Genomic DNA, 14,935 nt, shown 5'->3' with positions numbered 1-14,935 from the left:
GACAGTTCTTAACCCAATTCTAGTAGTTTCTGCAATCTCCTTAGATGTTTTCTCTGCTTGATGCATGCCAATGATTTGACCCTTCTTAAACAGACTAACGTCTTTTCCACGACCACAGGATGTGTCTTTTGCCATGGTTGTTTAAGAAATGAGGAGTTACTCATTGCATCAGCTGGGGTTAAATAACTTGTTGCCAGTTGAAAGATAATCGCCTATGCAGTACTTATCCAATAGGAGGCTTGTACCTATTTGCTTAGTTAAATCCAGGTGGCGACTTTTTTTTGGCCAGGCAGTATATAATGCCTGGATGAACCTCTAAATCAGGGGTGTCAAACTCCAGTCCTCAAGGGCCGCTGTCCTCCAACTTTAGATGTGCCTCTGCTGCACCACACCTGAATAGAATAATTAGGTCATTAGCAAGGCTGTGGAGAACTGATCTACACAAGGAGGAGGTAATTAAGCCGTTTCATTCCAGTGTTTTGTACCTGTGGCACATCTAAAAGCTGTAGGACAGCGGCCCTCGAGGACTGGAGTTTGACACCTGTGCTCTAAATCATGTCTTGTAATAAAAGGTTATGTATGTTATTATTTTTCTTATTTTTATATGTATAAATTGGCCAGATTTGTATCAATTAGACTATGCACTTTCTCACTGGCATCAATTGTTGCAGGCTATAAAACCTACATCTTCACTAACATAACCAACATAAAATGCAATAATTCATAAATAGTATGTGTTGGGGACATCCAAGGATTGAAAGGCATGCAGATATTGTGCACAAAATAAATTTGGATAAAACAGGTTAAACATACCCCGGAGTTCTACTGTTTTTGTTTGATTTGATTTCACCAATTGCCTAAGTGGTCACCAATCATGATTATTCAGGATTTTCTTCTGGCTACATTTCTTCCTCAAAGACGATGGATCCCCACTATTTTTAATAACACTTTGGACAGTTCTTTACCCAGTTTTAATAGTTTCTGCAATCTCCTCTGCTTGATGCATGCCACTGATTTGACCCCTCTCAAACAGACTGACATCTTTTCTACAACCACAAGATGTGTCTTTCAACATGGTTATTTAAGAAATGAGAAGCAACTCACTGCAGCAGTTGGGGTTAAATAATTTTTTGCCAGTTGAAACATAATTGCCCATGCAGTAATCATCCAATAGGAGGCTCATACCTATTTGCTTAGTTCATTTTTATTTTGGCCAGTCAGCATATAAATTGTTTTTTTGTGTGTGTGTGTGTGTGTGTGTGTTTTCCTTGCTGTACATATTGCGGTTATTGTTTCTGTTGACCTTACCACAGAACTACACTCTGTTAGCAGCATTAAGGGATGAAATACAACTGTGATAATTGTCCTAAAATAGTGGATGTTCTGTCAGTATGTCTTTGTCATATTGAACAGACCCCTAGAAAACGCAGAAACACAGAAGAAGAACGTTCCGTGCCTGTTATTGTGGTAGATCTGTCTGCTGTCTCACCACTCCCCCTGGTGGTTGAAAAACAAAATAAAGGGTTTTTGCATTGAGTAGTTTTTTCAAGTCCCAGAGAGACTTAGTACATTAGTTCAACCTTCTGTGTCCCTTTGACTGCTATAACTTAGTATCTACATGGAATGGATGAAGGCAAGTTTTCCTTATTGGTGTAACAAATTGCTTTATTTTGTTTTTTACAGTCACAGACGATGATACAGTCAAGAGGTATTATGCCAAGTTTGAGGAGAAGTTTTTCCAGACTTGTGAGAAAGAGCTGGCCAAAATCAATACCTTCTATTCTGGTAATTCCAGCAGTACAGTACTATGAGGCACAACTTCCTTCTACATCTTTAGGTCACTTTTGTTTCCTCCCCAACAGAAAAGCTGGCCGAGGCTCAGCGATGCTTCGCCACGCTGCAGAATGAGCTGCAGTCATCGCTGGACGCCCAGAGGGAGAGCTCTGCCACCGGGCTGGGCCTCAGAAGAAGGAAAACTGTGTTTGCCCTTTCACAGAAGGAGAGATGCAAACATAGAAACATTAAGGATCTGCAGCTGGCCTTCTCCGAGTTCTACCTCAGCCTTATACTGCTGCAGAATTATCAGGTAGATGATAAGACAGTTTATGTACTGACAAGTTCAAATATCAGCACATTACAATGGCTCTTTTCAGGTTTTATTAGAGAATTTTAATCCATAATTAAATGGATGTAGCACAGTGCCTAAGGATTGTTTGCTCTCAGCATATCCCACTGACGGCCTTTCTGTGAGCAGTTTCCATGTTCTTCCTGTGCAGGCAGGGATAGTCATCTCTCTACCACAACGTTTACTTAGCCACTCTGAGGTTTCTCTTCCTGTAGGTATTTGAGCACACATGATTCTCTTGCTGCATTCCAGTGAACTCAGTGCTGGGTTTGAGTTCAGACCCGAGGTAACAGAATCCTAGTTAAGAAGTCGGAACTTCATCATGGCGACAACAACTATAGACATTGTTCACTGAGGGTAGATGGAGTTGCTTCCAGGCTCTCAGTGGGAAATCTGACTTCAGAGAATGTTACAGATGATTTTTCAGATTGGGAAGTCAGAATTTTCCAGTTCCAACCACAACTGGAATGCAGCATCTGTCCTGGTTATGTCTACCCTGTTGACAGATGGAGGCACTGGAGCTACCCTGTGGGTCATAGATCTGATGTGTTAAATTGCAGTCACAATTTAGACAGCTGTGCTAACATTATGTGTCACCTGTGTCTACAGACCTGCGGTTGGTGGGCTTCACTGACTCACTGTTCCTCTTTTCACTTCCTGTCAGAACTTGAACTTCACAGGATTCAGGAAGATTCTCAAGAAGCATGATAAGATTTTGGAAACTTCCAAGGGGGCAGATTGGAGGGTGGCCCACGTTGAAGTGGCTCCATTTTATACATGCAAGAAGATCACCCAACTCATCTCTGAGACTGAGGTGAAAGTCACACACACCTCAGAGTTAACTAGATGTTTAACTAGTCATGTGTAAAAGAAGTTTTAATAGAAAAATGGTTTCTTATGTTTTGGTCTGTGCTCACTAGGCTCTGGTCACAACAGAGCTGGAAGGCGGCGACCGGCAGAAGGCCATGAAGAGGCTGAGAGTTCCTCCACTGGGAGCTGCACAAGTCAGTCACACAGCTTAAACGTCCTGCTTAGAAGAACATTGTTCTGTTGCTCCAAATTAATAAGAAAACAAAATGGTTCCATTGATATTGTTTGAGATTCTTTTTATATGATCATATAATGCAGTGATGCTCTGTAGCACAACCGCACAAACTAACACCATAGAGTTATCTTTTGTCTTACAATAAGGAAGAATTAAAACCCACAAGTATAAGAAACATTTCTTTTCATAGATATAGACAAAAGATGGTTCAATTTGTCACTCTCATTATACTCAGAGGTCAGAATTTTCAAGTTCTGAAGTCTAAAACTCACAGTGATGCTAGCTGCGGTGTGATGCACCAAGCCTAACATGCTGGCAGAGATCATACTGTTGGCTCTGTCCAGGCCCCAGCCAATAAGACTCTGCCTCTGTCTTCGATTTCACTGCTTCAAGTGGAATAGCTGTAGTTGATGATGAATTTTACAATAAGGCCAATCAAATAATCAAATCAGGTTCTGCCAGTCTGTTCAGTCTGACCAAATAAACCATCTAATGTTCAATCATACATATAATATTAGTTTGGATTTATATGGGTATAGACTTTTCCAAACTCGTCTGCTCTATACTGAATGTAATTCTTTGACCCAGTGGTTCCAGTTCCAGAAGTTGTAGTTGTTTGTGATGGTGTGGATTTAAGAAATGTGTGTGGGTGTGTGTGTGTGTTCACAGCCTGCTCCAGCTTGGACCACCTTCAGAGTGGGACTTTACTGTGGAGTATTCCTCGTCTTGATTGTCACTGTAGTCATTACAGGTATTACACGCGCACGCAGCCACACACACACACGCCAACACACACGCCCACGCACACACACCCCTGCACACCCCTTCAAACAAACTTGTTTACAATGAAAAGTTGACTCAGTTTTTACTTCATGGAATTTGATATTGTCCACAAGTTATTTTTATTATAGGTCACATTGTTGCTTGAGAGAACATATGACTCTGACTCAATGTAGACTTACACATTAGCTATCTTGAGTTGGGAGAAAATTGCTACAAATCCCTCTACAGCTGTCTGTGCACAGGTGGTGATCTTATACAAAGACCTAAATGTTCAAATCATTTATTACTCCACTGTAATCAATTATTGTGATCAGGTTCTTGTGTCCTATCTGCAGCTAAATATGCAGATCAAATGACAAATTGTTAAGGAGATAAATACGTCTTACCTTAGGTGAGTCAATCAAGAATGAACCAATATGCATTTTGATTATTATTTTATTAAGAAATTAAGCAAAGAATATAGCAATGACTCCCCTGGCTAGTCCAGGGAAGTGAAGAAAAGATAAAGGTACATCGCTTTTAATATCCACCAGCCCTCTTATAGAGATTGGAGCAAAAGGGATTATCCCACCAGTTTCAGTTTACTTCACAACTCTGGTATTTGCACCTGCAGACTGTGACTCTGTATGGTTCAAACCCAGTTCAAAAATACCATTTATTATTTGTTTCCAGCGATCTGCTTCCAACATGAAGGGTGCTTTATAGCTAAAATTGATTACTTGATGGATTGATTGAAATAAAACAAAGTTTGACATAACAATATGCAAAGGTTAGTGGTGCTTCTGCTTGGTTCTCCTTTGGGATGTTGTGTGTCATGCAGAAGTTCAACTGCCTGTCAGTCAGATCATTTATCTCACTTCAAAAAGTATTCGGGTAGCTTTTTGGGTTTGTTGCATATAAAATTCTGGAGTCTGTAGTATGGAGAATATTATTTATGACTGCTTTGATTCTTTTAAAACTACATGGATGATTTTGATATTTGTCAGCCATGCTGCCAGTTTGCCAGGTCCATCTTGAAAAGGAGATTTTGAATCTCAACAAAGATTTTTATCTGGTTAAATAAAGGTTATTGTTATTACTAAAATGTTGTTCTAAGGATATCTGTAAAGCGACAACTTAAAGATACTAAAAAAATAGGAATTTTCTGATCATGTGTTATTTTTCTTAATATGATCCAATTCATTTAAGAATAGTTTAAATCCCAGATTTTAACTATAAAAATCAGATTTTCTGAATTTCATCCCTATTAATTTACACCAGATGAGGTGGACAGTATGATACCTGTCCTATTGATGAAATAAAATCACAGATGTGATGATAATTTAGTGCCCATTTATATCTATAATCTAACATAAGAATGATGAATGTCAGTCATCATTCTTCTATTATCTTGGTGAAAGCTTTACCAATTGCACAGCTTGTATTGTGCAATTAAGGAAATTCAGTTCAGTTTTTTTTTATATAGCACCAATTCACAACAGATGTTATCTCCATGCACTTTACCAAAAAAAGTCATTTCAATTCAGTCACCCATCTGTCCATCATCCAACACGCGTATCACCCCTGAGGGGTCAGGAGAGGTGCTGGTACCCCTCTCTAGCGGTCATCGGGCGAGAGGCGGGGTCACCCTGAACAGGTCACCAGTTCATCGCAGGGCAACACAGAGACACACAGAATTTAAAGAGACCAGTTAACCTGACAGTCATGTTTTTGAACTGAGGAAGGATTGACAAACATTAAAATGTCACTGACACAATAAAACCACTTACATTTAAAAAGATGAACTCTTGTGATTTTATTCTGTGTTCACAAAAGCTTTTAATAAAAAAGATTTCTCACAGAATACTATAAATGAATAACTATTATGTTCATAGATGTGTTTATTACCATTCAGTGATTTGGAGGCGACAGACATCCAGCTCCAACCCTTCACTGTTGGATCCTTCCTTCCCAGAAATGTTGGAATCATCGTTGCTTTCTGATCAATATGGCTCAGAAAAACAGCGTTGCAGTCCTTCAGTAGAAGCAGCTCCTTCTTATTCATCACTCCATCTGGCTTCCTCCTTCAAAACTGTAGATAAATTGCTCAAATCTTTGCTGAATTCCTCACAAGTTCCTCCACTTTTGTGTTTACGGTTTGATTTACCCTGATTACATCACAAGACAGCTTTGACGTTTAACCCAGTTACTACAGACGAAAACGGTGACACTCTGTATTCCAGTATTCTGTGGGAAATATTTAAAAGCTTTTGTGTACACAAAGTGAAAGCGCAGTAGTTCATCTTTTTAAATCATCTCAGTGGTTTTATAGTGTCAATGACACTGTAAGCTCAGTTTATCATTTCAATTTAAAACAGCAGAATCACCTTAAATGCATTTATACTACAGACACAGGTTCTCTCCATTAATACTTTTACACCACAACATATTCAGTAATGTGACCTCTTCTTTCTTCTCCTGCTGTTGCATCACATTTCTTCCAACAGGAGCTGTGAAGATTGGTGGTTCTAAAGTCTGGCCTGTGGTCAGGATCTACAGAGGAGGCTTCCTGCTAATAGAGTTTCTCTTCCTTTTAGGTGAGTGCACACTAACACACATGGAATTTTTAATCACTCTTTAGAATCATTTCTTTACAAATGGTTGTGCACTGAAGCCTTCCGCCCCCACTTATACTGCTTTGACATGCTTTTATTGAAGTAGCTTTTATAATTGAGTTTTTTGTGCCCTTTGGTTTTCTTTAATAAGACATAGAGATGCACAAATCAGAATTTATTGACCAATTTCAAACAGACAAATTCATGTCAGAGACTTCTCTTTCAGGAAAGCAATACAAAGCTTTAGTAATAGAAAAAGTGATTTTCAGAAAACACTGATGTCATGTATGAGCCCTAAATTATGTATTAAAGGATATGATTCCATTCTTTTCTCATCTTTTAGGGATCAACACCTATGGCTGGAGGCAGGCAGGAGTTAATCATGTCCTCATATTTGAACTTAATCCCAGAAACAACCTCTCCCACCAACATCTGTTTGAGGTGAGAACTCTTTCTCTCTCTCTGACACGTTCACCCACACACACACACATCTCAGTCAGTGCCTGTATTAATGCGTTAGAAGGGCTGAGTCTGTCTGTATGGATTGTTCACTGACTGAACCAGTCTTTATGTTTGGCTGCAGATTGCAGGCCTGTTGGGGGTGCTCTGGTGCGTCAGCTTGCTGTCAAGTCTTTTCTGTGATGACATCAGGATTCCGATGCAGGCCAACCCTCTGGCTCTTTATGGCGTCTTCCTCCTGTTTCTCATCAACCCGTCAAAGACCTGTTACTACAAGTCCCGCTTCTGGCTGCTCAAGCTGCTGGTAGGGCCTCTCAATCATAATACAACGTCTTCTTATTTAACATTTTATTCAGCAACACTGCTATGCAGTTTTTATGATGCGTTACCATGACAACAAGGTTTTATTTGTCACCTTTGGGAGGCACATGTATAACCAATTAATCAATCAAGTTTATTTGTACTGCACATTTCAGCATCAAGGCACTTCAAAGTGCTTTACATCATAAAAACACAAAAATCAACAACTGAAACATTATATTTTGTCAAGTGACATCATTACACATGTTGGTAAGTGTTTCATTTATTATTGCTCAAAAGCAACTCTAAACAGGTGGGTTTTTAGTCTTGATTTAAAGGAACTCAGTATTACGGCTGTCTTGCAATTTTCTTGAAGTTTGTTCTAGATTTGTGGTGTGCAAAAACTCAATGCTGCTTCTACATGTTTGGTTCTGGGGATGCAGAGCAGAACCAGAACCAAAGACCTGAGAGGTCTGGAACAACAGCAGATCTTTAATGTATTGTGGTGCTAAGCTGTTCAGTGATTTATAAACTACCAACAGTATTTTAAAATCTATTCTGTGAGTGGGCTTTAGAACTTGATGATGTCCTCTATCCTCCTGGTTTTAGTCAGAACGTCAGCAGCAGCGTTCTGGATCAGCTGCAGCTGGAGGATTTATTTGTTAGGCAGACCTGTGAAGACACTGCTGCAGCAATCAATACAACTAAAAATAAATGGATGCATTTCTCTATTTTTTGCTGAGACATTAGTCCTTTAATTCTGGAGATGTTTTTCAGGTGGGAAAAGGTCGACTTTGTAACTGTTTAGTATCTCAAAAGCACAAATGATACCTGAAGTATTTTTGCAGCTAAACTGTCTAAATTGGGTTCTTTCTTTATTTTTGTGTACAAATTCTGACATTTTCATGTTTAATTCTACACTATTTTCCAAAAATATAGCAAGTAAGAGTTAGTTGTTCTTACTTGAGTATACTTTTTGCTATTCTTCCCACCTCTGCCGATGTTCCATCTCTCGCTGGTTATTTAGTGCCAGAAATAATCCCGCTCCTCTTTCAGCAGACGTTAGGCTCACTATGGCTTTTTCACATATTTAAAAGAAGTTTTTATTTTCACAATAGAAAGAGAAAAGAGTCAGGCAGGAGACATTAGACCAGAGGCAGCAGCAGGGCGATGATGCAGGGTCTGCTCAGGTAAGGAGCCATTTTAACCAGGCAGCAATCTGTACTGGGTTTTTACAGATATTTCAGAATCACATTCCAAAATATCTTTTGTCTGAATAGCTAGCATAAACAGCATACTATTCCCCTTTCAATCAGTTCGTCTCTCACACATTGTTGTCTAATTTTGCATTTACAGAAACATACTTCAAAGATGGGACACATGAATTTCTGAGATGTTTGAGCTAAAGTTTATGCTGAGCATGATTACTCATCATTTTCTGGTGACTCACCTAAACCTTTTGTCATTTTTGTTTATTTTGTATTAATAAACAACTTGGTTATTTCATTTTACATAAAGATTTATTTATATTAAATAAAACTCCTCTGAAGCCGGGTCTGATGGTGGCTACTGTAGCTGTTGGTTACAGCGGTACAGCTTGGTTAGTTAGCTTCAGTTGCTCCCAACAAATCAGTGAAAAACAGTAGAAGACAAAAAAAACCTGGCAACAGTTTTTTCTCTTGTACTAAGTTAATATATAAGTTCTACAAATATAAAAAAATATATTTAATTTTCAACATTCCAGTGGCCCAACAGCAGGTAGTGTTCTCTACATCTTTGCTGTATGCACAAATGCATTTCTTATGTATGAAGTTATTTATTAGATGCATCAGTCTTGGAATTAATGAGTTTTGATTTTGAAAACGTATGTCATTTTTTATTTATACATTGCCTTTCAGAGGATCTCAACTGATTGTTTTTTCCACATTTCATCATTGAAATTGAAATTTGAAATTTGAAATTGAAATTTGAAATTTATTCGAACATGATACAAATATAAATAAAAATAGTGCACAGTAACAAGAAGTGCATAAAAAAGAAGAGAAAATACAGATTTTTTGTTTCAGTTAACATATCATGCTCAAAATGGGGTAGGAAGAAGTGAGAACTTATGAACTCCTACCCCCTAAACAGTTGAAACACTCATGTTACAAAGCAGATGGATATTTTTTAAGAGACAGTGAATTGGACCTGTAGCAGTGACTGTGTCCTGTCTGCCTTCCTCCACAGTTCAGAGTGGTGACTGCTCCATTTCATCATGTTGGATTTGCAGACTTCTGGCTGGCTGACCAGTTAAACTCTCTGGTGGTGGTTCTGATGGATCTGGAGTACATGATCTGTTTCTACAGCTTAGAGCTGGAGTGGACAAAAGAGGATGGGCTTTATAGTAACACAGGTGAGATGAACAGAAAGGTCTCTTGATAGAGAGATATCTGGCTGATGCTGATAAATGTGTTGTGTTCAGAAAGCGTGTGTAACACCTACTCCTATGGTGTTCGGGCGGTCATCAAGTGTCTTCCTGCGTGGTTCCGATTCGCCCAGTGTCTGCGGCGCTATCGGGACACCAAGCGGGCCTTTCCTCATCTGGTTAATGCTGGGAAGTACTCCACTTCCTTCTTTGTCGTCACTTTCTCCGCCCTGTACAACACACACAAAAGTAAGGTGTTTACTTTTACACACCTGGTTTTCGTAATGAAATAAAGTCTTCCTACAGTCTGGAGAAACTAGAATCTGAATCTAGATCTGAAAAACTGGAAATTGTTTCTGGAAAAACAATATAGTTTTTATTCCCTGTCCAACATCTAAATATTCATCTGTCTTCTGTGAGCACAATCATCCAACCATCACATTGTACATCCATCCATGTACAATGTGATGGTTGTACATGGATGCATCCATGCATCCATCCATCCCCCCATCCATCCCTCCCTCACTAGTACAGTCCAGAGGTGACTAGTTCAGTTTTTGTTTTTCTCCTTAATGTCTGTGGGTGTTTGAGTCTTCACCTCTTAACTAACTGCCAACTCCTTCCTCCACAGACTCCGAACCCGAACACAAAATCTACCTGTACTTGTACATTGCCTGTTTAATTGTAAGCTCTTGTTATACACTGATCTGGGATCTGAAGATGGACTGGGGCCTGTTTGACCGAAATGCAGGAGAGAACACTTTCCTACGGGAGGAGATAGTCTACCCACAGAAGGTGAGCTTCAGCAGAGCGCTCTGGGATCTGTGCTCACTCATGTAACTATTTACTGAGGTCTGTTTCATGTCCTCTGTCTCTACAGGCCTATTATTACTGTGCTATAGTGGAGGATGTGCTCCTGCGTTTCGCCTGGGTTTTAACAATCACTCTCACCTTGCTCACCAACTTTGCAGACATGGCTGACATTCTAGCTACCCTGCTGGCTCCGCTGGAGGTCTTCAGGTGCTAAAAGGATTTGTCTTCCTAAATCATCTCTTCATTGTCTATTTTTTGTTTCTTTCTCATGCAAAACTGTTATTGATTTTTCAGAAAAAGATGCAGCCATTTTTTAAAAATCCTTTATTCAACATTACTAGCATCAATTATCGGGGACACTGAGCAACATTAATGCATCATTATGGATCGTTTTTTTAATTTCCAGACGCTTCGTGTGGAATTTCTTCCGACTTGAGAACGAGCATCTGAATAACTGTGGTGAGTTCAGGGCGGTCCGAGACATCAGTGTGGCCCCTCTCAACGCCGATGACCAGACGCTGCTGGAGCAGATGATGGACCAGGAGGACGGAGTCAGGAATCGGCAGGGCAAGAAAAGCTGGAAAAGAAGCTACAGCATGAGTCTGCGCCGGCCACGGCTGGCCTCACAGTGAGCATTTGTCCCAGATAGGCATTCATCATATTCTGCTATATCATAACTATAGTCTGTGTTAGTCGTGTATTCCACCCAATACATATAGTCTTTCTCAGAATGTACCAATCAAAATTAACCCGTTTAATCCCTAATTTTTTCTTGCAAAGTAAGTACATGCATTTCATTCCTTAGACCTCCTTCACACATGATATTTATGAATTATTACATTTTATGTTGGTTATGTTAGTGAAAATATAGGTTTTATACTTGGCAACAATTGTTGCCGGTGGGAAACTGCATAGTCTAAATCAGCGGTTCCCAACCTTTTTAGTCGCACGGACCGTTCAGCCCTTCGCAATTTTGCTGTGGACCGGGTTTTTACAATTATTATACAATGAAGTATTTCATAATACATTGAAACCAAAGAACAAAACCTCTTTACAGGCCCAAACATTTGTTTAAAAAGTACTGTATAAACATTTTTTTTTTTTTACAAATAATTACTGTACTGTAAAATAATAATTTTAATATGAACTGAAAGCGGATTCCAGTGCCCAAATTGCGGAGATCAGCGCCGCCCCACCGCGACCTGAGTTATTGGATTAGAACGGGAGAAAATAAAAAAACAAAACAAAGTACAGTAGGACAAATAGTGAGTCACGTGTATTTCACTGCTCTTCTGACTGAGCCGCTGCTTCCTGACTCTCTGTAGCGGGGTTTTTTCTTGTAAAGCCCGCGGTGCAGGTGTGTTTTTTTCGAGAGAAGAACATAGTTATCGGTAGTTGTTGTCGCTCTTTTTTCTTCTGGGCAAAAAGATTCTTATAAACCGACATGCCACCATCAATTATGTTAAATATGGCAAGCTGTTTTACGTATGTGTACATATTAAACCGCACAGGTAGAGAAGAAGCGGAGAGACTGTTTAGCCAATCAGAATGCAGAACACAATGCACGATGCAAATCCGTGAAGCAGCGAGACCGTGAAAGGTGAACCGCGAAATAGCGAGGGTTCACTGTACTCCGATGTTGTTTTGTTACTCATTCTGCTGCAAGTTGGCTCAATTTTGAAGCTTAAGATGTAACCGGTAAAATCCGGTTTAGGATTTTCATAATAAAAGATCCGGAAGTAGTTCATTATTTCTTGCGCGGCTCGGTACCGGTGGTTGGGGACCAGTGGTCTAAATGACACAAATTTGGCCTATTTACACATAAAAGAAATAAGAAAAATCTTGACATGCATAACTTATTATAACAAAGAATGGTTACAAGAGTGCTCAGAAATATTTTAGAAACATTAAAATTCAATGCCACATCCTGCAGATGTCATTGTCTCAATGTGCCAAGTGACCTTTGACCTCATTTGATTATTTCATCAATTAAGCAAAATCAGGTGAAAATGTTAGTATGAACAAATCTGCATCTGAGAGGACACTCTCCCTGTTCCACCAGACCAAGCACAAGACCTTCGCCTTGTCCTGAACTACTTTCAGGCCTGGCGTCATCTTGTGGTCATTCAGTGGACAGGCCACACTGTGTGGAAAGGATCGGCTTTCAGGGGATGGGCAGTGGGGAGGGCTTCAGCTGTGGGAATGACAGTGATGTTGTAGAAGACATCATTTTGAGGTTCCTTCAGATCTAGAAGATGTAAAACATCTTCTAGTTTTAAGCTGTGTGGGAACAGCAGGGCATATAGAACTAGAAAATTTCTGAAGAAATTTAACCGGGACCTGCCAAGCCATGCCCATCGGTTTGGGCCCGGCGTTGTCATGCTAAAAATTAGCATCAATGCTAAAGAACGCTGCAATGTAATCAATAGCATGTGGAAAATCACAAGAACGTTAAGTAAGGTGGACGTGCACCATTCAGTATGATTTAAAATTTGTCAAGGCTTTTATTTTGGAATTTTTGTTAAACTTCATTTCAAAGGGCCAAACTAATCCCATGTGTAATAGTCATTGGGTTAAATCAGTTATATAATGCTCAAAACACAAGTAGTTGATGTAAAAATCCCAAGGCTTTTATTTTGAAATTTTTGTTAAGCTTCATTTCAAAGGGCCAACCTAATCCCATGTATAACACTCATTCTATAAAATCAGTTATATAATGCTCAAAACACAAGTAGTTGATTTAAAAATATTAAAGGCTTTTATTTAGAAATTTTTGTTAAGCTTCATTTCAATGTGCCAATCTAATCCTATGTGTATCAGTGCTTTGGATAAAAAAGTCACATAATGGCCAAAAGAGCAAATACCTGATCTAAAAATTGTCAAGGGTTTTAATTTGAAATTTTCAGTATGCTTCATTTGAAAGGGCCAAACTAATACCATGTATAACAGTCATTGTATAAAATCAGTTATATAATGCTCAAAAGAGCAATAATCTCATGTAAAAATTGTCAAGGCTTTTATTTTGAAATCTTTTTTAAGCTTCATTTCAAAGGGCCAACCTAATCCCATGTATAACAGTCATTGGATAAAATCAGTTATATAATGCTCAACAGAGCAATTACCTGATTTAAAAATATTCAAGGCTTTTATTTTGAAATTATTATTATGCTTAATTTTAAAGTTCCGAACTAATCCCATGTGTAACAGTTACTGAGTTAAATCAGTTATATACAGCTCATAGCAGCAAGTAGCTCTAAAGGCCAGTTCAGTCAACCTCAGTTTCAACTGAGTGTTCCACCATAGTTAGAACTACAGTGATGCTTATTTGTAGTCCTAATCAGCAGCCAATAGCCTCTTGAATTCCGTTGCTATGGTAAATAATTTTCTCAGCAAAGTGTGAGCTGTTAGTGAGAGAGGCTGGGGCAGACAATTCTCTGGTTGAGCCAGCTAGTTTTACCCAAGAAAAGCATTGGAAACAACTCCTTTCCATTCGGGAACCGTAATACATATTCGAAAACCGTTTGAAGCGTATGAGAGGGCTATGTGTCTTCTGCGATAGTCCCGAGATTCATGTCTCTACCTCACTCACAGCATTTACAGCGATGAGAGAAAGAAATGGTTTGCCCAGATCTGAAATGTTTGAGAAATATATGGGAAAGAGCCTGAGACAGCCTCAGAAAATCCTGTCGCATGACTTTGCTCTGAAGCACCGTGACAGAAAACCGTACGGTCTAGATAAATTTCGAAAACATTTTACTGGAGCAGACATGCGTATCAATGTCAGGACCGATTTTGATACCAATTGTGCGATATTTGTGGGCGTGATGGCGATTTCAAAATTATTTTGGGGTGAAAAATGTTAACCCCGAATCCCACCAAAAGTAATAGCTCCAATGGCGTGAATTTTCTGCACGTTTTGATACCTCATTTGTAGGTGTGCACGCAGCAGTATGAGCCGCATTAACGGTTACGGATGAAAAATAAAGAATTGGGAGAATAGTAATAGGTTCCTGCCATTGCTTTGCATGGCAGGCCCCAACTACAAAATACCTTGACAACGACAGGACATGAGGCTGCTACACATAGCTCTGGCACGAGCTTCTGCTTCTTCTATGGTTATTTAAGTCTCGCAGCCTCACACATGCACACAAATCTCACGATGCCTTTCGACAAAAAATTATTTGACACGAAATAAAATACAATCATTTAACACAAATCTTAAAACGTGAACCAAACAACTTAAAATACATTATTTTATCTTTTAGAAATAAACATACATTTTTTCAAGAAATAAACTATTTTATTGACACTTACACTCCCACCAAAATCACTAATTGATTCTCAATGTGATTTTCCAATGAGTGTCAACAGTAGAGTCTGTTTTACTCTGTATTAGACTCAAGTAATGT

At 39.1% G+C, this 14,935-nt stretch overlaps 1 protein-coding gene across 1 annotated transcript in view; it reads left to right on the top strand.

The window, feature by feature from the left end:
• LOC102221433 (xenotropic and polytropic retrovirus receptor 1 homolog) overlaps nucleotides 1-14,935 on the top strand; it is a 78,357-nt gene that overhangs the window by 33,788 nt on the left and 29,634 nt on the right. The window contains exons 3-15 of the mRNA XM_023334917.1: nucleotides 1,684-1,785; nucleotides 1,863-2,086; nucleotides 2,790-2,939; nucleotides 3,046-3,129; nucleotides 3,840-3,921; nucleotides 6,440-6,529; nucleotides 6,891-6,988; nucleotides 7,131-7,310; nucleotides 9,536-9,701; nucleotides 9,771-9,962; nucleotides 10,345-10,508; nucleotides 10,594-10,733; nucleotides 10,933-11,154. Coding sequence (XP_023190685.1) covers nucleotides 1,684-1,785; nucleotides 1,863-2,086; nucleotides 2,790-2,939; nucleotides 3,046-3,129; nucleotides 3,840-3,921; nucleotides 6,440-6,529; nucleotides 6,891-6,988; nucleotides 7,131-7,310; nucleotides 9,536-9,701; nucleotides 9,771-9,962; nucleotides 10,345-10,508; nucleotides 10,594-10,733; nucleotides 10,933-11,154 — 1,894 coding nt within the window. The remainder of the gene's footprint in view (nucleotides 1-1,683; nucleotides 1,786-1,862; nucleotides 2,087-2,789; nucleotides 2,940-3,045; nucleotides 3,130-3,839; nucleotides 3,922-6,439; nucleotides 6,530-6,890; nucleotides 6,989-7,130; nucleotides 7,311-9,535; nucleotides 9,702-9,770; nucleotides 9,963-10,344; nucleotides 10,509-10,593; nucleotides 10,734-10,932; nucleotides 11,155-14,935) is intronic.

The sequence above is a fragment of the Xiphophorus maculatus genome, chromosome 6 (assembly GCF_002775205.1).
Source record: "Xiphophorus maculatus strain JP 163 A chromosome 6, X_maculatus-5.0-male, whole genome shotgun sequence".
NCBI classification, from domain to species: domain Eukaryota; kingdom Metazoa; phylum Chordata; class Actinopteri; order Cyprinodontiformes; family Poeciliidae; genus Xiphophorus; species Xiphophorus maculatus.
This window is presented reverse-complemented; position numbering and strand designations above follow the sequence as displayed.